Genomic DNA, 21223 nt, shown 5'->3' on the forward strand with positions numbered 1-21223 from the left:
CCTAGACACCGCATCTGTATAGGTTGGTATGGCTTGAGCCACTGATTTCAAGAGCACTTCTTTGCCTCCAGGAGATAGGCATTTCTCCTTCCATCCCATAAGTTTTTGAACCAAACGGTCTATCAAATATTGGAACTCATCACTTTTATCAACACCCAATGTAGATGGAAGACCCAAGTATCTGTCATTCAAAGCCTCAGTCATAATATCCGGGATTGAGCATACATCTGCCTTAACATTGGTCTCCATAATACCCAGCCGTAACCACCTACCTCTGCGGCCCTGGCCATCCCTCAAAGTCCCGCCCGGATGAACAACTCCAACTAGATGCGCTTTTGCCTTTTCACAAGTATGTGTAACTATTAGTGTTACCTAGAGAACATGTCACCAAACTGCACATTTGTACACAACACGATCACAAAACTACAACACTACTCCTTTAAGATAAAGTTTAATGATATTTACTCGTCAGTAACACTCGACTGACTTGGCATGCCAGCAATATTTGGCTTGGTTGGTTTGGCCGTACACACCGGTATATTTGCCCCAGCTTTGGAAAGGCAAATGTTGACAGTGAAGCAAATAGCCCAAACAATGCATTGATTTTTGTTTTATGTTTTTCGAAAAGGATGTCCAATAGCCCCCAGCCTCTACATTATTGCGATGCACACAGCCATAAAATGTCCACTAGAGAAGAATGAAGCATGAATATTCTCGTCGTCATCTAATATTACAAGAGAAACTCTGCCATGTCCACATCTCCACATAATCCATTACTACAGGCACTAAGATGGTGATACGTGATACTCTCACATACTACTGCTCTCCAAAATACAACAAGGCACATCGTTTACGATGGTGATTGATACACAACAGAGCCATTCCAGAGAAAAAAACACCAAAAACATGTGCCTACTCGCACCGTGACATGTCATTGATCCCTCAATCAAAACCTGCGGCTCTTCGGGCTGGGCTGGACTTCTGTGGAAGTGCTACACCGCTTGAGGTAGGTGTCAAGAGTCTTCTGCTTCGAGGGGCTTGGTCTCATTTCGCTCTGCGAGACGCTCAGCGTTTTCTCCTGCCCGTCCAGCATCTGGTGACAACAGAACATCGCATTGTCAGACCCATTCATGGCATATCAACCGTTGATGCGAGAAACTTCAATGGAAACTATGACTGCTGAACAGTTTCACGGTAATTATAACTGCCATCACTAGAGAAGCCAACGTGGTGAGCTATCATTCTGTGATTATGATGAAATGTTGAAAACAGTATGCTGGTGCAAGGACAGGGAGGGGGAGAAGGACAAATAGCAGACCTGCCCCAAATTCTCAAGTTTGCCTTGAACAACGTCCCTACAAAGCAAAAGAGGTGAAAAAGACACTTAAGTGGATGATCTGAAGTACAACAGCCATGTAGGAAAAATCAAATTTAGGGCATACCATATAATATCATCCACCGTATCATTTGCAAGAAGGTAATATATGTTCACCGAAGAAACCTGGAAATTTGCGTAGAGAACAAGAGAAAAGATGGTCAGAAAGGTGGACATCAGCTGCAGAGAAGCCACACATTAGGCTAGAACAAGAAATGTGATGTTCACCTGACCAATCCGGTGGGCACGGTCTTCTGCTTGAATAATGTCACCTGGAGTCCATGATAACTCGGCAAAGATAACTGTACTTGCTGCTGTCAAAGTTAACCCGACACCTCCAGCTTTGATGGATAACTGCAATGTTAGGCTCCCATGAAATTACACACGATAAATAAATAGAACTTCCCCTCCAAAAATTATGTACAAGGCCTTATAGAGCTGGAAGAGGGCACCAAGTCTAGGCCATGGTAGATATGTTTGCCTTATTCAATAATAAGGCAACTCACATATATTTGAAAGCAGATGCTTAGGGAGGTGTTCAGAAAATTAAACCGGATTTTTCTGAAGCACCGGTGCCTATTTCTACAGGGGAGACGCCTAACTAAGCGTCTACCCTCTACAAATAAGCACCGGTGCTTAAAGAAACACTGGTTCATTTCTCTAAGCACCCTCCTACGCGTCTTGCATTGTACAAGGCCTAAGCACAAAGGCCTTCTTCCCCAAAAGTCATAATTCACTGGCAGTTTCAGTCAGCATTGTGCCACCCAGGGATCATTTTCATGGGCAAGTGAACAATATGTGAAAAATATATGCCGCTAAACAAACTTAAACTGCATAAACATATAGGTTATGATTTGCAGTTGTGCACACACGTTGATATCAATCAGCTTATATGCAATTAACTCTGGCAGAACGCTAACTAGAATATAATGCACAAAATTAATAGGAATTAGCACATACCACTGCTGCCTTGATATCATCCTTGTTCTGGAAATCTGTGACTAAATTTTGCCTTACAGCTACTGGTGTTTGGCCATCAATTCTTATACATTTGACTTTCTTTTTCTGAAACACGGTAGTATGTAGGTATGTAGTAGCTCCGGGTGTATCATAAACAGGTCAAGTTGAAATAAACACTTAGGAACTTACCAAGAGATGTTGGTGAATAGCATCAATCATGGGTTGATGGTGTGCAAATATTAAGAATTTGCAGTCAGCCTGACAAATACAGCCATCAGTCAAATGTGAATAACTTGATAAAAGGACATATCAGAGCCATTTCAGAGGGCTTCTCCGATTCCTAGCTGGGTTAGGATTATGCCATACTACTAGCTGAATTCCCACACTTTATTAGCGATAAAAAAAATAACTAATCAATTAAGATATTATCGTCAACTAAGCTGGATTTTCCCTCACCGCGGCTACTGTGCCCCCCGTCATGCTACACATTTTCATTAGAGATTTTCCAAGAGGTGGTTAAGTTAATCTGTGAGTAAGCTTCATGCTATTTTTATAGTTAGTCAAACTGTTATGTTTTGTCAGACTTTCTCACATAATGGGAAAGAGAGGTGAAAGAAGCGGATGGACTTTGCATCGCCATGTCCCACTTATAATTCACTCCTTTAGTTCAGCTCGAACTAAACTCAAATAGGTAGGTCATAAAATGGATTTTATTTTTCATATAATGCCATGCAAGTATGCAAGAATGTGGTCCCACCAAAGTGTGAGGAATGCATAGTTCAATATAAATTAGTCAATGAACTCGCTTCCGCTCTGAGCCCCTGCTCCCCGCACCTACCTAGCCTCGCCGTCCACCAGCCGCCGCCGCCCGCACCAGCGCTCCGCCCTGCTTCCGCTCCCTCTCAGGCCCCGCGCGATGGCTGCCTTCGCCGCCGCTGACCCTGTCGGCTCCCGAGAGACCCCCTCCGGCGAGCGCGTCTCCTACGGGGAACGTTGGAGCAGCTTGGAGGGAGAGTCCTCGTCGAGATCGTACAGCGACGTCGCGCGCGCCCCCCGCAGGCCCGCCGGCCACCGCTGCCCACAGGCGCGCCGCCACCGCCTCCGGACGCGCCGCGCCCGCTCCCCGTCCCGCGGTGCAGGACCGCCTCGGCCCCCGCTCGGAGGTGCACCGCGCGTCGGGAGGGCCGGTGCTCGACGCGGACGGGTTCCAGCAGCCCCGCCGCAGGCGCCCCCACCGCCGTCCGCGCCGTGATGCCCCGCCCTGCCCGGCATCCCCGCCGCTTCGCCGCAGTCCGTCTCCGAAGGAGGTCGCCGGCCTCTGCTTCCGCTGCCTTGACCACAGGCATCACGTGCGCGACTGCCCCAATGACGTCCGGTGCCGCCGCTGCCTCGTCTTCGGCCACGCCTCCCGCGCCTGTAGCGGCCTTCGCGCCGCCGACGCGGCTCGGCAGCCCACGCGCATGGACGCCGCGCAGCCTCGCGCCAAGGATGCTCCCAGGCAGCAACCGCGCGCGTCTGCGGCCGTGCAGCACCCTCCCCCTCGCGGCGTGGTCGCTAGGATCCCTCCCACCGCCGCGCCGTCCTCCCGGCGCCTGCTCTCCTCCCGGCTCCGACCGCCCCGTCGCCCGCTGATAGCCCCGCGCGGGTTATCGTGGCGCAGACGACGGAGATGGATGACGCGGAGCTCGTCCTTGCCCGCGCCATGGTGGCTACCATAACGGGCAATCGGCCGCGAGTATCTCCGATCGAGGTGGTCGAGCTGCTCCTGAGCTCGCTCGACCTCGCCGAGGGCGACTTCACCGTGCACGCGCATCATTCAGAGGACTTCCTCATCATCTTCTCCTCCTTGGCCACCATGCGCCGACTCAATGGCGAGCACATCCTATGCTCGGCCCGTTTTGCCCTCTCCCTGCGGCCATGGTGCAAGCTGGCACATGCCACCGTCGATGACCTCGGATATCGCGTCGAGCTGGAGCTCCGCGGCATCCCCGCCCATGCGTGGCATCTTTCCGTGGCTGAGCATGTGCTGGGATCGAGCTGCTGGATCGAACGGATGCACCCCCGCACGCGGTCGCGCGACGACCTCGCCGTCTTCCGTCTCACCGGCCGCGCTCACGACCCCGTCGACATCCGACGCGCTGTGGTGCTGGCTATCGTCGAGCAGCTCCCTGCCCGCGTGCCCTCGGAAGCCCCCGCCATCAGGACCCTGTCATATCCCCATCTCCATCGAGCTTACCATGGCAGAGCATATCAGGGGCGCGCCGGATGATCCCCAGGCGGCCGGAGGGGCTGCCGGGGACGAGGCAGGCGAAGGCAGCAGGCGCGGCCAGGGCAATGGCCAAGGCCCAGCCCCAGGCCGCGCGCGCCGTCGTGGCCGCAAGCGCAGGCGAGCCGACGAGGCTCCGGCCGGCCGCGCGGATGGCATGGCCATCGACGCCGGCATGGCGAGTGCGCCGCCCCGGCCGCGCTGATGGTACGGCCATGGCGGCCTCCTGGCCTGACGTGGCGGCACCGCCGAGAGGCTCTCGTCCTGCCAGGCTGGGCATGCTGGCCTGGCCCAGGCCGCAGGGACCCACACGCCCCCATCAACGCGTCAACAAAGGAGAGAGAGACCGCGTCATCAGCCTGCAAAAGGGAGGTTCGTCGGGGGCCCGCGCGCACCTACCTGCGCAGCCCTCGGACAGCGGCAGAACGGACCCCGCCCCGGCGACAGCTGGCGAGCCGCGATTGGATGGAGACGCCCCAATTCCTCCTGCCGTTTCAAATCCTTGCGTCCCCACCACGACCAGGGCCGTCTCGCTCGGGACCGCACGTTCTCTCGTACCGGAAGCTGATTCGATCAGGGCCACCCCTGATTCGGCTGAGCTCACGCTCGCCAGCCAAGTCTCTGATTCCCAGCCAGACGCCCCAACCGCGCCAGTCTCGCCTGCTGCACGGTCGGGCCAAAGCTGCGCAACGACACCCCATGTGACGCGGGACCCGCTTGACGTCTCAGATCAGACGCCGCAGGCCAGCGCGGACAGCGCTTTGCCACGCGCGGGCAGCGCTTTGCCACGCGCGGGAAACCTGGCCATAACTGCTGCCCCGCCGGATTTGGCTCCTGGGCCCCCGCGCACCTGCCAGCCCACTGCAGGGACGCCCACTGTCGAGCAGGCCTTCCCCGAGCCAGCCTCACCTGGGCCGCCCCCTCCTGCAGCGAATGGCGAAGACATAGGCCGACCCGACCCAGCCCCGATTACCATCCTGCAACGGCCCGCACGTCGTGATCCTGATGGCGCCCCTGATGTCGCACCGCGCGTGCCTGCGCCGAACCGGTTTGCTTCACCCCCGATCACCTTGCGACGATCACGCAGCCGGCCAGTCTCGGCTCCCTCCTCCTGGACGCTGGGGCAATTCTTGACTGCAGCCACGAAGCAACTTAATGCCACCTTGCCATCTCCGGGGAAACCGCCGCGGCCACCCCTGAACTTTAGTCCCCGGCGGGGACGATCGGCTACTGCTCACACGGCTGTGGCAACGCCGCCAAGGGCCGAGAGGCGCGCCCAAGTGCAGATTCTTCGCACCCTCGGCATCGTCGGCATCAACCAGCCCATCTCCGCTGCTGAGATGAAGGCCTACGACGATTTATTCGCCACGCCGCTCCAGCTGTCGGTCCTGCAGGCTATCGCGGCCCTCGTCGACAGGGAGATTCCGGCATGCCTGGCGGCTGTGCCCAGCGATGCTGCCGCCTGCGCGAGTTAGCGGCGCCGCTCGCCACACGTCGAACCTTGTTCATGGATCACGGCTTGCAGATTGTTGTATGGAATGTTAGAGGCCTCAACTCACGCGCTAGGCGCTGCGCGATTCGACCGCTTCTCTGTACCACCCGCACGTCGATGGTATGTCTCCAAGAAACTAAGATGGCTTTGATCTCGTCGTCTGTTGTGCTGGAAACGCTGGGATCTGAATTTGATGGGTCCACTTACCTCCCGACCGATGGCACGCGTGGTGGCATTCTCCTGGCTTGGAAAACCAAGGCTGCCACGCTCTCTGACCTCCAATTCACGCAGCACGCGGTGACTGCGAAGGTACGCGCGCCCAATGGCAACCCCTGGTGGCTCACCACGGTCTACGGGCCCCAAAGTGACCAGGACAAACTGATGTTCCTACAGGAGCCGCGCGATATTCGCGATACCAGCCCAGGCCCATGGATGTTGTGCAGGGACTTCAACTTGATATGTCGTGCCTCGGACAAAAGCTCGGGCAACGTGAACCACCGCATGATGGGTAGATTCCGTCGCGTCATCAACGACCTCGCTCTGAAGGAGGTTTACCTCAATGGGCGTCGCTTCACGTGGTTCAACGAGCAATCCCCTCCCACGCTCGTGCACCTTGACCGGGTGCTCTGCACCGCAAACTGGGAGGACAGCCATGGCGAGTGCCACCTCCGCTGCCTGGCATCCGTTGTCTCCGACCACTGCCCTCTGCTTCTGGACTGCTCGCCCATGCCTTCAGCTCACAAACGATTCCACTTCGAGGAGTTTTGGATGCGTCTCGACGGCTTCCACGACACGATAGCCGCGGCCTGGGGCTCGGTGTCCGACCCAGACCCTTTCAGGCAGCTGGTTCGGCGCCTGCAGGCCACGGGCCGCGCCCTCACGAGCTGGAGCGCCAAGTCCACGGGTAACATCAGGGACAAGCTTGCCATCTCCCGCGAGCTAATCCTGCGCTTCGACCAGGCAATGGAGATCCGCACGCTCTCCCCCCCGGAGGACTGGCTGCGCAAGCAGACCAAGCTGTCCTACCTGGGCTTGGCTTCGCTTGAGCGCACGATCGCCCGGCAGCGTGCTCGCCTTTCCTCCCTCTCGGACGGCGACGCGAACACGAGCTTCTTCCACAGGCAATGCACATATCGTCGGCAGAAAAACAAAGTGTACAACCTGCTTGTTGATGGGCAGATGCTCAGCGAGCACGACGAGATGGCCCAGGCGGCCTTTGCTCACTTCGACGGGCTGCTTGGCACAGCGGCCGACCGCGCCCACACGCTGGACTTCGAGCACCTCATCGAGCCAGCTGACCTGACGGTCCTAGAGGTGCCGTTCAGTCCTGAGGAGATTTGGGAGGTTGTGCGGCGCATGCCGGCGCACAAGGCACCGGGGCCGGACGACTTCACCGCGGAGTTCCTGCGCGCGTGCTGGAGCATCATTAAGCAGGACGTGCTTGAGGTCTTTGAGCAGCTCTATGCGCTGAGGGGACGTGGATTCCACAAGCTCAACCAAGCACTGCTCACCTTGCTGCCGAAGCGCGCCGATGCCCACAGGCTTGGCGACTATCGGCCAATCTGCCTGATACATATTGTGGCTAAGCTCTTCGCGAAGGTCCTCTCCTTGCGCTTGGCCCCGATGCTCGACGGCCTGGTGAGCCGCTACCAGAATGCTTTCATCGCCGGACGTACCCTCCACGACAACTTTATCCTAGTCCGGCAATCCCTCAAGCTTCTGCACCAACTGGGCGCGCCGAGGATCATGCTCAAGCTCGACCTCACCCGGGCCTTCGACTCCATATCATGGCCCTTCCTCTTCGAGGCCTTGCGCCAATATGGCTTCGGAGCGAGGTTCCGGGAGTGGCTGGCCATCCTCTTCTCCTCGGCCAGCACCCGCGTCTTGCTCAATGGAGTGTCGGGACCCCCGATCTGGCACCACCGTGGGTTGAGACAGGGTGACTCGACGTCCCCGCAACTCTTCGTCCTGGCCGTCGACACGCTCAGCCGCCTCATGCAACGGGCGCTCCAGGCCGGCATTCTCCGAAGCCTCCACCCCCGTCGCAACATTCCGGCTATCTCGCTTTACGCCGATGATGTGATGCTGTTCTGCCACGCCTCGACCGACAAGGTCCTCGCTGTGAAGGGCATCTTAGGGGTCTTTGGCTCCGCCTCCGGCCTGCACGTGAACTACGGCAAGAGCTCTGCCACAGCACTGCATGTAGATGAGTCGACCACCGAATCGCTAGCGATTCTTGGCTGCCAGACGGCGGCTCTGCCCATCACGTGTCTGGGTATCCCCCTCTCCACGCGCCACCCCTCCGCGGCTCAGATGCAACCACTAGTTGACAAGGTGGCCGGCCGCCTACCATCGTGGAAGGCGTGGCTCATGAACAAGGCCGGGCGGCTGGCGCTCGTCAAATCTGTGCTTAGTGCCATCCCCATCCACCAAATGCTCGCCCTAGCACCTCCGAAGAAAACCCTGAAGCAGCTCGAGAAGATTCAGCGTGGGTTCCTCTGGGCCGGACGCAAGGCTGCTCACGGTGGGCACTGACACGTGAATTGGCGTCGGGTATGCCGACCGATTGAGTACGGCGGCCTGGGTGTCCGCGACCTAGAGCGCACGGGGCTTGCCCTTAGGCTCAAATGGCTATGGCTCTCGTGGACGGACACTAGCCGCACCTGGCATGGCCTGGACCTGCAGTTCACCCCCGAGGAGCACGGCCTTTTCTATGCCTCCACCACCATGCAGATTGGAGACGGATCGACAACACTTTTCTGGGAGGACCGATGGCTTCTCGGCCTCTCCATCCGCGAGCACGCGCCCTCGCTGTACATGTGCATCCCCAAACATCGCAGAAAATCTCGGACGGTGGCGGAGGGCATTGCCGGCAATGCTTGGGCGAGGGATATTCACGGCACCCTTGGCCTACAGGAGATTGGGCAGTATCTCCAGATTTGGCTGCTGGTGGCCCGCATCACCCTCTCCTCAGAGCCGGACACGCTATCCTAGAAGTGGACAGCCAGCGGCAGCTACACAGCCAGGTCCTGCTACCTAGCCACCTTCCACGGATCTATCACTTGCCGGTCATGGAAGTCTGGTCTTATTAGAGTAGCTAAGAGAACAAACTACAAATATCTCATATAGTTACCTCAATTACAGTGCCCAGGTAATCAAGCACTGCTGGAATTTTGGCTTCAGCCGAATCATTATAGATCTGCGATTAGGCATGAAATATGAGCACTGGTACCAATAACAAATCACTTAAGAGATTGGAAATGCAAGCCTGTGATAGTAAATAATATAACAAGAACTATGGAGAGAATTATTTATTCTATTTCAACTGCATGTCCTCAATGTATCTTCATGTTAGGCGCATATAAAAATATTAAATATAAAGATATAGCATAAAAATATGTTCCAAGCCATTAACTTCACCACATTTCAAAAGGAAAATTTTGTCCTCAATAAAGGAAGAAAATATGGTAAAATCTATTAATTTACTAATGACAAACCTAAAAATCCTATTCCTGTGTTGAATTACTCCTAATATTGGATGAATGAAGATGAAAGTCAAAGTCAAGTCTAACAGATAACACTATAACTGCATGCTATTAAATGCAGATAGAAAATAATTTACTATCTTCATGCAAAGCAATTCAGTTGAGCTGAATCGATAAAAAATAACTATTTAATTATCATAAAGTTGCTCCTAATATGGGATAAGATACAAAAATGCAAAATTACCTACCTAAAAAAACTGCAATAGTACCTACTTATTTGTCATTCCATAGTCTAAGGCAAAAACTTAAACTAGAAAAATAAAATTGCAATTGTAAATAATACCACTTACACATGCCTATAAAAAAAAGTTAATCAAATACGCAAAAGTGTATTTTTCCTCTATATTTTATGTGGTTTAGTTTACATAGTTCACAACAGAAAGGGTAGAATATTTCAAGTTCATCAAGAAAATGATGACCAACTTTAGAGTAGCATAAAGGCATGCGGCATGTACATATTCAGAATACCTTATTGATAATATGCTTTTGATTAAATTTCAGAGAGTCGATCGTCTCCTGTGAGTCACATGACTGCATTTTGATCTTGAGAGTCTCCAACTACAAAAAGACAAACAACATCACCACTCTTGCACTAGAATATTACCTTTATCATATAACTGAACTAACCATAAAACGACGGACTAATCTATAATATATAATATCTCTCTTTCTTTATTAAGAAACTATGCATAACCATTTCAAACATCCATATATGGTTGACAACAAACAGTACGCAACGAAGAAACCCATAATATCCTTTTTAGCTTAACTTGAAAAAGAATCATAACTTTGATAATTTCTGGTATATACAAATCAAATGTCTCACTGGATGATAAAATAAGTAGAGATGAAAGGCATGTGTAAGAGGTGTCCAATAATATAAAAGCTCTTCATTAATAAAAACTCTTCATTAATCCAAAGCATTATGTCCAACAATCAAATAATGTGGCTAGTGTTAGGAAGCATTAGTATTAGTCTAGGAGTCCTTATTAGTATTAGTATTAGTCTAGGAGTCCTTATTAGTCTATGTTTACTTTCCTTGCACCTCAAGTCATGTGTAATATATATATGCCCCTTGGGCCTTCAATATAGACAAGTTGCTTATTCCTAACATGGTATTAGAGCTAGGTCAATTTTCTGCACGCTGCAACTCGTGCGATTGATCCGTCTCTCTGCTCCCGATCGAGTTCGTCCTCGATCTCCTTCTCCCGCCCCGATCGAAGCCGCTGCCTCGGTCTCCCGTCCCGCTCGAGCGCATCCTCCCGATTGGATCGATCCTGCTGCAGATCCCTCCCGTCCCAATCGGATCGCGTCCTGCCCGTCCCGCTCTGATCGAGGCCACCGCCAGCCGCCCCCGTTCCGCTCGTCCTCCCAGCCGGATCGGTGCAGTCAACCGTGGATCCCACCTGCTGTTGGTTTCCACCGCTCCCACCTGTTGCCGTCTACTACTGCTAGATCCAGCCTCTCGATCCTGGTTTTTGTTAGTACAGCCGATCTGTTACTACACCGGGATCCAGTCTCCGTCCTCCCAGCCGACCACGAGGTCAACGCGGCTCCTATTACTACACAGGATCTGTTACTAAGGGCGGCTCCAGATCAACGCGGCCCCTGACGCAGCTGCGGATCCAGATCGACGTGGCTCCTGACGCGGCTGTGGTTTGTTGACTGCGTTTCTCAAAAAAAAAATGATGCATCCGGCTACGTTGTTGTTCCTCGTTGTCCAGTGATCTTTGATGGCACTAACTACACCGAGTTCATTGGCTTCATGCACATTCACATGCGTGGCATCCGTCTATGGGGTTTTCTTTCTGGCGAGGTCTGTTGTCCGCCATGTCCGGTTCCTCCCGTGGCTCCCACTCCGCCGACCCCACCGGCTCTTCCTGCGGATGCTTCTCAGACCGCAAAGGATTCGGCTAAACTTGCTGATGAGGCCGCTGTGAGTGCTTATGATGAGAAGGTCTTGGCTTATGAGGAGGCTCTTCACGTATATCGTGGTGCTCTGACCGTTTACACCCAGTGGCTTGATGATGATGCCCGTGCTGCAGCTGTTCTCACTGCTAGTGTTCTGCCTCAGTTTGCCTCTGAGTTTTTGGGCCTTCCTACTGCCTTTGAGATGTGGACTCGCCTTCGTCAGCGCTATGCGCCCTCTGGTGATGCCTTATACCTATCCGTGGTTCGTCAGGAGCATGCTCTTCAGCAGGGTGACTCTACTGTTGATGACTTCTATGCACAGAGTTCTGCTATCTGGCGCCAGCTCGATTCTCTCCGCACTGCTGGTTGTCGTATTTGCCCCTGTTGCCAGGCTATCCAGACCAACTTGGAGTTTCATCGCGTCTACGAGTTCCTATCTCGGCACCGTAAGGAGTTTGAGCCTCGACGTGCTCAGTTGTTTGCTCGTGGTCGTATTTCTCTCATGGAGGCGCTTTCTGAGATTCGTGCTGAGGAGACTCGCTTACGTGGTGCTGGTTTGCTGGAGGTTCCCTCGGTGCTCGCTGCTCGGGCTACTTCTACGCCCCCTGCTGCACCGACCCCTTCTCACTCGAGTGCTCCGCCGCTCTTGCCCACTCCTTCTGGAGGCTCAGGTCGCCCCCGTCCACATTGTGGCTACTGCAACAATGATGGTCATATTGAGTCCCACTGCTACACGAAGAAGAACCACTTGCGCCAGGCGCAATCATCATCTACAGAGACTTCGTCATCTACCTCAACAGCTTCAGCCATCGCTTTGACTGAGCAGGATATTCTACGACTTAAGCGTCTGCTCGCTGCTTCAGGTTCTTCCTCGACGGGTACTGCTGGTATTCTGACTCAGGCTTCCCGCACTGAGCAACCACCTCCTACACAGTTAGGACCGTCTCACGCACACTCTGGTTGGAATTGGCCTTCGCCGCCATGATCTTATTTTTTCTCTTCCGCTGCCATCATCCCTAATCTAGTGTGTGTTTTCTAGTTTTCTTTGTTTTCCGCTGCGTCCACCAAATCCGTTGATATTTTGTGTTTTCTCATGCCATGCGAGTCCAGCATACCTTAGTCCGTCAGCCTTTTTCCGGTCCTAATCCTTTCTATGCAACTTTTGTGGCCTACTTGCCCTTGTTGTTTTCTATAGGATTTTTTGGACTTCTTTTGCATTGTCGATCTACGTCCATGTGCCTTAGCCGCCGAGCTTCTTTCGCCGTCGGTTGTCGTGGACTATGATTTTCTGCACAATGCTTTATTCTCTTGATGTGCCATCTTCTTTTGACAACCCATCTTCTCTTGATACTTATGTTGTATCTTCAAGTGATGCGGTGTCTTCCTCTGATGTGCCATCTCTTCGGTATCTTCCTCTTGATGTGCCATCTTCTTTTGACAACCCATCTTCTCTTGATACTTATCTTGTATCTTCAAGTGATGCGGTGTCTACCTATGATGTGCCATCTCTTCGTTATCTCCTTCGGCGACTCGACAAGTTTTGAAGACTCTTCATGCTACGACGACACTCTCAAGACGCGGATTTGGATTATCATTTTTTTTAGTATTACACTTCTTCAAATGCAATGCTATTGCATACGCTTTGCATTTGAGGGGGGGGGTGTTAGGAAGTATTAGTATTAGCCTAGGAGTCCTTATTAGTATTAGTATTAGTCTAGGAGTCCTTATTAGTCTATGTTTACTTTCCTTGCACCTCAAGTCATGTGTAATATATATATGCCCCTTGGGCCTTCAATATAGACAAGTTGCTTATTCCTAACAGCTAGAACTGCCGACGCATTGAGCTACCAAGAAGTGATTACAAGTTTTCATATGCTATGACTACGAGTCTACAAGGTATCATTTGCAGGAAAAAGATAATACATTAGAGTAATACTGACATAATGTACCTCACGAAAAAGAGCACGGATATGCTTTATCTCTTTCTCACTTAAGTCTAGAAAGACCTGAAAAGATTGGTAACATACAAACATTAGGTATATATGTTAAAGGATCAGATACAAGATCGATACAAAATACTCTCTCACTGGAAATCAATGTTTCACACATTCTGTATAATATAAATAAGAAAAGATTCAAGCATTTAAAAAAGACAACCAAGCAAACACAAGAAGGCCCAGAAATAATTGGGGTTGGTGATCAACAGATCTCATACAAATCATTCTGAATTGTTCATCGTAAACTTTGATGTTAGGCAAAAGTGAATTCATTTTGTAGATACAGTAAGTCCAGTTCTATTTTCATCTTCATCTCAAAGATAAATCCCAACTTGTTTGGGACTAAAGGCTTTGTTGTTGTTGTTGTTGTTGTTGTATCTCAAAAATAAATCCAAGGAGGTTACCTGTTGCCTACGCTTAACAGGCAACTCCGAAAGAACATCTTTCTTCAACCTGCGGATCATGACGGTTGCTTTCATCAAATTATGCAGCTCCTCATGATTGCTAGCGCCTTGATATAACCCAAAATATCCCTGGGAAAGAATCATAGTAAATAGTCATAATTGGTGACAGAAAATGAAGAAAGCAATTTCATTAAGCTAGTACTTACACCTTTACAGTATCTATTGCCATAATCATTTACATTCTTGTAGACACTAGGATATAAGGCCTGGAGCTGCACAAGTAGAGAATTAGTTGCTTCGCTACGGTGGAAAATCTCCTGTCGTCAAGTATGTGCAACTAAATCTCGAAACAACCTGTACCTGAGTAAACAACTCGATCGGGCGAGATAAGGCAGGCGTTCCACTTAGCAAAACCACATATTGAGCTTTCTGTAGTATGAAGTCACAATTGGTTAATTTTGTTAATACTGCCATGTGATTTATCTTTTGGGACGCTGTAATTAGGCAAGATATTATTCGATGGAATGCAACCCAAGAAAGCACAGTACATCCTAAGGAACTGCTGGTGTCAACGGAAGAAAAATTATTCAAGGGCACAGCATGTACTGTACTCTCTCCATTTCACTGTGAATTTGTTTCACACCCCGCCATGCACCCAGACCAAGGAAGCACCAAGTCTAAGAAACAGTTAATGGGAGAAATGACCGTGCATAGCCCCAACTAAGTGCCACACTACAGCCATTTAACAATGGTCTAAGGTGTTTTAGTAAAATAGAGAGCAGCAACATTGCAATAACTATACTCGTGATTCCCTCAATGGATGAACAATTGGAGACGGAGACCTGAGACCATCAAAGTCATGGACAAATATAGCAAACCGGAAGGAGTAAATTCTAATGAATGTTTGGAAATTCTGGTCATCAGAAGGGCTAGTATGAAATAACTAGACAGGAACACCAAAAGATCAAACTGTGGGTGACATTTGATTGGGATAAAGTAATGCAGACTACCCAAATTTGTCCAACCAAATTATACCGTAACAACGTATACATAAGAAATTTCTGCTCTGGAAATAAAACTCTTTCCCCATAAGAGACATCAAACCTGCAGAACAGGAAGTGAAGCGATTGTTCTCTTCGCTTGGCCATTCTTCAGAAAGTGTGACTCGTCAGCTATAACTATCTGAATGAAAACCATTCAAAGTATAAATGGATTATGAATAGCAATATTTTGAGTTCATGGTAATTGGGACATAGTGGTCGCTATATTTTACAGAGTGAAGCGAATATCCAATAAGGTCAGCATCTTTGCATCCATATGATGGGGGTAAAATGGAACATGTTAATCTTTTTCCGTTGGCAATAAACCTAATTAACGAGCTTGCATACGGAAGCACCAAACAGAGTCAACAAATGCATCATCACAAAATGGAACTTATCACTTTTTTCATAAGGTTTAGATGGAACTCATTTGTCAGTCCCATAGGTGAAATCTCAATCCCCAAAAGTACTCCCAATTAATGAATTGGGGTAATTATAACTAATCCTGCCAACAGGCTACGGTGCTCTCAACACAATAAAATTCTTAAGACGTCAAATATATAGATTGCTCTATCCGATGCTAAATGACATAAAACAACGACTAAAAAAATCTTTATAGAAGCAGTCTTTAGTCTACATGCACGGCCCTTTCCATCTACTTGAAATATGTGTAATCATGTTCATTACATCAGTGTAAGTGCAAATGCTGGATGCAGGATTATGTTCTGCAATCAATCATATGGCTGGGTGACGCACCAGTCATTTGGTGAGAGAATTAAATATTCTACTCGAATGAGTTATTTTGCAAGAAATCTATGTTATTGGTGTATGTGTTCAGTAGCTAAATGGTAAAGAACAGCCTGTGTACTGGGAAGTGGAAACACATTCTGTGAAAATATAAAATCACACAGCCCATGTCCATAAATAAAATAGAAGATTAGATCCATACCTTAAAATCCAAGTCCAGAAGAGTGCTTTGTATCTTGGGAACTACATCATAAGATATAACATTGAACACCCCATCCAAGTGAAAATCTCCTTTCGTGTTTGAATATACCAATCTGAATCCTGCCTTATTTGATCCTCCAGTTTGTGGTAATACCACCTGAAAACAATGTTGTTGATATCCATGGATAGAAGGAAATAATATGTACATAGTCTGCTTCCTTAAGACGTGTCAAGCTATGTAAATGTACTTCCACAACAAGTTCCAATTAACAAAAAACTTCCATATGATATTAACTATTACATGCAGTACAACTACCATAAATGTTGCTTAGTTGGTACTGCTCGTGATTTAACAGTTCCTTCATTTCTTCAACGAGTGCCACCATCAACTGTGTCACCTTGTGTGATACTAGAATTTGCGAACAATAGAGCACTAGACTACACAAAGCATGGGATGTAACATCAGCTTCCTATAGCCAGTGCTTTGAAGATACATTTTTATAATCTGATGCTACAATCTATGCATGTTTGTCTGAGTGGCATAAGAAGTTAGAAACAATTCAAAGGAAGTGCAGGGTGAAAAGTAAAGAGACAAGTTTTGTTCACCTATGAAAAATATGGGAGCAATGTATGTTCAGAAAATCTCTACTATTAAAGGGGGATCTGCCGTCGTGATGGTTCGACCTCGTACGATCCCCACTTCCTCCCGCTAGCGGTTCTGTCGTAAACCAATCGATTAAATACAGAAAAAATCTCTTCCGTTTCCAGTTCCTCACGATCGATAAAAAAATCTGAGAACCAGCCCACCGCTCCGCGTTTCCGCATAATCCGCTCAAAAACATAAACAACGTAAAAGAAAAGAAAAAAAACGCTCGCCACGATTCAGCCCCACGAACTCATGTCCCTCGCCCCCGATCCCCTCTCTTCCCTCTCCCGAAAAATTCAACACCACCAAGCCCCCACACACCACCTCGCCGACCCAGATTTCGATCTGTCGTCGCCGCTCCCTTCCCCGTCAGCCTCATGGTCGCGGTGGCCACAGTCCTGTCCATGGATGTTGCCGCTTCCCTCCTTGTAAGCTCCCGAAAAAATTCACCACCACCAAGCCACCACACGCCACCTCGCCGGCCCAGATCTTGATTTGCCGCCGCCGCTCCCCTCCCCGTCAGCCTCATGGTCGCGGTGGTCGTACTCCTGTCCATGGACGATGCCGCTTCCCTCCTTGTAAGCCTTGTGGTTACAGTGGCCGTAGCCGCCCGCTCTGCAAGATGCCCCTCCTTCCCCATTGCCTCGTCGTCGTGTTGGTCGTTGTCGCACCGTCTCTGTACGTAGACACCCCACTATTCAGTTCCATGGGTCCTAATTGTTTGTGAATTTCAGGTAAAGATTGTGGGGCATGAGAGCCACCATAGCTTGTGTTTGTTGAGGTCGTTGACTCCTACATCCGTCAATTGGTAAGCTTCCTTGCGGCATCACTACCCTTGAAGTTTCTATTTCCATAACGTGACCCTGTAGGTATATTGCTTTTTTTGTGTGTGAGAGTCATCTGCAGCCTGTAGATGGGCTTCTATTGTGTCTGGGCTATAAGCGAACGACGAGAGAGATGAAGGATCGTCCACAGCTGCCCGAACTAGATGACCATCAAACGACACATCCCGAACGAGCAGAGCAGGCACCCGGAGTTGTGCAGCGACCTCACTATGCTCCTCTGTCCTCGGCGCCTCTGCCATGAACAAGGCCGGCCTCGTCAAGCTCATCTGCCGATCCATTCGTCATGTTTCTTATCTTCATCACAGTTGTTCTTCCATGAGAATGTTGGTATGATGATGATTGCCTATGTGGGTTCTTCGGGGGGGGGGGGGGGGGGGGGGAGTAGAAGAAGCTGGAGGAGCTCTCCAACGAGGTGTTCGTCAATGCTCTTGGCAGCAGCAGATGGATCGTATGGGTTTTCTCTCACCTCAGTTCTTTCTATTTTTGAACAAGATTGTTGGTTTCGTTCTGTTTTGTGAGACTTCACACTGAGCAAGAACACGTCAGATAGTGACTCCCTGACTGGTTGGTTTATTCCTTGATTTACATCCTTTACTTACATGGTGCATAGTTTATTCCTTTACTTGCATCCTTTCTTTCTCCCCACAAATCTTTGGTACATGATAAGAACCAAGACACCCTGATTGGAGGAAGTACTGCAGCCTGGGAAGGACACCCACACACCCTGTTGCTCTTTTCAAATCGAAAATGGTTGATCAATAGATGTGTGGATTGCTGATGGATGCTGAATGTATGGTATTTCCTGCACGGTAATTAATCAATCCTCCTCGATTCATGTTCCACAAGCAAGATCAATCGTGTGTGACTGTATCAGAATTGGCTTGTGTACGTTATATTTTGCAGCTTATTTTGAACACTGTAAATGGTGTCAACGGCTTCATGCTTGACCCTTCCCTTGAGGAGTTCATAATGACTCATTCAGATATCAAGCTGTGATGTGCTGTCACCTGTCACACAAATGATATTTATTTTCTTTCTGTAAAAATTCACCAAGAAGCATACCAATCAGATCCTACCACCCTTTACTATAAGATGATTTATTTCTATCAATGGATTGAGCAAGCTTTGCGTTTTCTTAAAATAATTAAAGAATATTGTATGAGGGATAGGCTTAGGAGCCTCATTTATTTTTATTTCAATCCACACAAGGAAGGATCGGTACGAAATGACGATATACGAGAGAGACTTGGGGTAGCACCGATTGAAGAGAAGCTGGTCCAGCATCGTCTCAGATGGTTTGGACATATTCAACGGAGGCCACCGGAAGCGCCGGTGCATAGCGGACGGATAAAGCGTGCTGAGAATGTTAAGAGGGGTCGTGGTAGACCAAACTTGATATGGTGGGAGTCCGTTAAGAGAGACCTGAAGGTTTGGAATATCGACAAAGACTTAGCCATGGACAGGGGTGCGTGGAAGTTAGCTATCCACGTTCCAAAGCCATGACTTGGCTTCGAGACCTTATGGGTTTCAACTCTAGCCTACCCCAACTTGTTTGGGACTGAAAGGCTTGGTTGTTGTTGTTGTTGTTGTTTATACCTATGTGTTTCCTTTCTGTTTCATGTATATGGAAATAAATTATTTGCATTATTTCAAGATGTCGAAACAACAGTTGTTGTTGGCAATCTTTCGGTGAACGTGTGTTGATCAACCATTTACGATTTGATCGTAGGAGAGGAATTTTGTCAGGAAGGCATCTTTCTAGGACACGGTTGGAAAAGGAAGCATATAGAGAAGACAAGAGATAGTATTAAGGGTTGCATGGTGGTAACTACATAGCGGGATGTCAGTTTCGTATGTGGTTGAAATCCTGGTTGGGATGCGGTTTTGCAAACTTTAAGGATCGTTGAAAAATATCTGTATATTGTCCTCATTTCATAATACATGGCTTTCTACTGTGTGTTCAAAATATTAGAGAAATATCTAAAAATTGAACATACTATACTAAGTAAACTATGTAAAATGTTCTAAAACACTAGCCAATATTTCGATAATAATTATTTTTCTCGTAGCAACGCACGTGCATTCAACTAGAAGGCTGCAGAGAACAGAACAACTTTGGAACTCATAATCTTGTGCTTTTCCATTTACTTTGATCGACAAAATCTTCCTAAGGGTAGTTTCAGCTTGATTTAGGGATTTACGTTTTCTTACAATCTTGTTTGTAAATAATTTTACAGGTTTGTCCGTACGCTGCCCCGTCCGACGACGCTCGTCACCGTTGGCCTGCCATGGCAAGGGTGAACTAGATTGTATCACCAGTTTGTCACCCATAAGCAGTGAAAACTGATGTGTTTTTTGAACCTCCCAATTGTTACTTTGGAAGCTGATTCTGCAATTTAAAAACCTTTCTTGAGCTTTTCTGGTATCTTCTCCATATTGATACATTAGAAGGGATTGTGCTTTTCACCGATTTAGAATATGTGGCTATATATATCCATGGGAAGTTTTCGCTTATTACCACTAGGAAGTAGATAACATGAACATGCATGTTTGCAAAATTTGGCGTGCTTCTAGCTCTCAATATGTGTCTGTGCTTGATCAATTGTTTGCCTCGTGGTATTCAGTTATAATTTTTTCTTGATTATTAGTATTTGTGTATGAACGCTTGCAGGAGTGGGATGACTCGACTAGATTGTCTTCCAAGTCGTTTCTCACCTTTGACATTGTTGCGTCTAGACCATCGCTCATCTCCCACATATGTATGTCTGGCTAAGCACTCTAATTTTTGTTATACGGTGCACATATATGCATTTGCTACTGTTTTTGTTCAGGTATATCTATTTTAGTGTGCTCAATGTCAATCTATTCATTGCAAGGAGCAACATGAAAATAGATTAAAGCAATGCACTGAAAGGAGCTTCTAACATGCTTTCATTCATTTATTGGTCTAATTAAAATGATACTTTATTGAAACAGATGTGCAAAAGTAATATATGTCAATCAATGCTAAATTTTCATATAAACACACATGTAGGTCTTGGCATATGACATGTAATTTCTGATATTCAGTTTCAATGCTACAAATCTGCATGTCTATTACTTTTTCTTACTGAACAAACAAGGCTCTGATGCAAGGCTTCTCCTTTTGTCATTTGATTAAGAAGATAAATTCTTATACTAGCTATTTCTTTTTCTTTTCTTTTCTGAAATTGATGTTTCACTTCTAATGTGCTAAGAGCTACTTATGTGTTTTTAATTCTTCACTGTTCAGGAATGGCATGACGAAGGAAGCAGAGAGGAAATGTTTTATAAATCAAGAAAAACATGCTGAAACTTGGTAACGTTGCAGAGAAGTTAAATAGAAGTACCATATTTCCATGAAAGCTTCATCTTCTTATTCTCTATTTGTGTTGTAGGAAATGGCAATCAGTTGATCTTTAAATTATTTAGCCCGTCTAAAAACCTTAACTCTGGTCTAGCTTTTGAGGTTCTGATACGACGTAATAAAAATTACCATTTGGACAAAGTAAAATGTACTTTTTTATTGAAATAATTTTTGTTCTTTTTGTAGGATTTGTCCATGATTCTCTTTCTTACATTTGGTGCTTTGTTGCGTTTCAAAGTAGGCCTTTTTACAAGTTATCTCTTGTATATGCTGATGCTTTGTTTCTAAGATGTATTCTCAATGATACTCGTATCTTTTTTGCCTCTCTATGCAATGAGAGGAATGAAAATATGTGAATTCTGAATCTGATATTATGTATCCTAACCATTATATGGCCTCTTGTTTCTAT

General features: G+C 48.3%; 1 protein-coding gene across 1 annotated transcript in view; it reads right to left on the reverse strand.

Moving 5' to 3' along the window:
- Nucleotides 1-688: 688 nt before the first annotated feature.
- Nucleotides 689-21223, reverse strand: part of LOC123425129 (SWI/SNF-related matrix-associated actin-dependent regulator of chromatin subfamily A-like protein 1) — a 34513-nt gene continuing 13978 nt past the window's right edge. The window contains exons 11-24 of the mRNA XM_045108803.1: nt 15940-16095; nt 15055-15132; nt 14311-14379; nt 14157-14222; nt 13951-14079; nt 13499-13555; nt 10107-10196; nt 9227-9292; nt 2525-2593; nt 2336-2440; nt 1604-1729; nt 1443-1501; nt 1319-1355; nt 689-1093 (exon numbers count right to left, since the gene is read on the reverse strand). Coding sequence (XP_044964738.1) covers nt 947-1093; nt 1319-1355; nt 1443-1501; nt 1604-1729; nt 2336-2440; nt 2525-2593; nt 9227-9292; nt 10107-10196; nt 13499-13555; nt 13951-14079; nt 14157-14222; nt 14311-14379; nt 15055-15132; nt 15940-16095 — 1254 coding nt within the window. The 3' untranslated portion in view covers nt 689-946. The remainder of the gene's footprint in view (nt 1094-1318; nt 1356-1442; nt 1502-1603; nt 1730-2335; nt 2441-2524; nt 2594-9226; nt 9293-10106; nt 10197-13498; nt 13556-13950; nt 14080-14156; nt 14223-14310; nt 14380-15054; nt 15133-15939; nt 16096-21223) is intronic.

This window comes from Hordeum vulgare, chromosome 2H, assembly GCF_904849725.1.
Source record: "Hordeum vulgare subsp. vulgare chromosome 2H, MorexV3_pseudomolecules_assembly, whole genome shotgun sequence".
Classification (NCBI taxonomy): Eukaryota; Viridiplantae; Streptophyta; class Magnoliopsida; order Poales; family Poaceae; genus Hordeum; species Hordeum vulgare.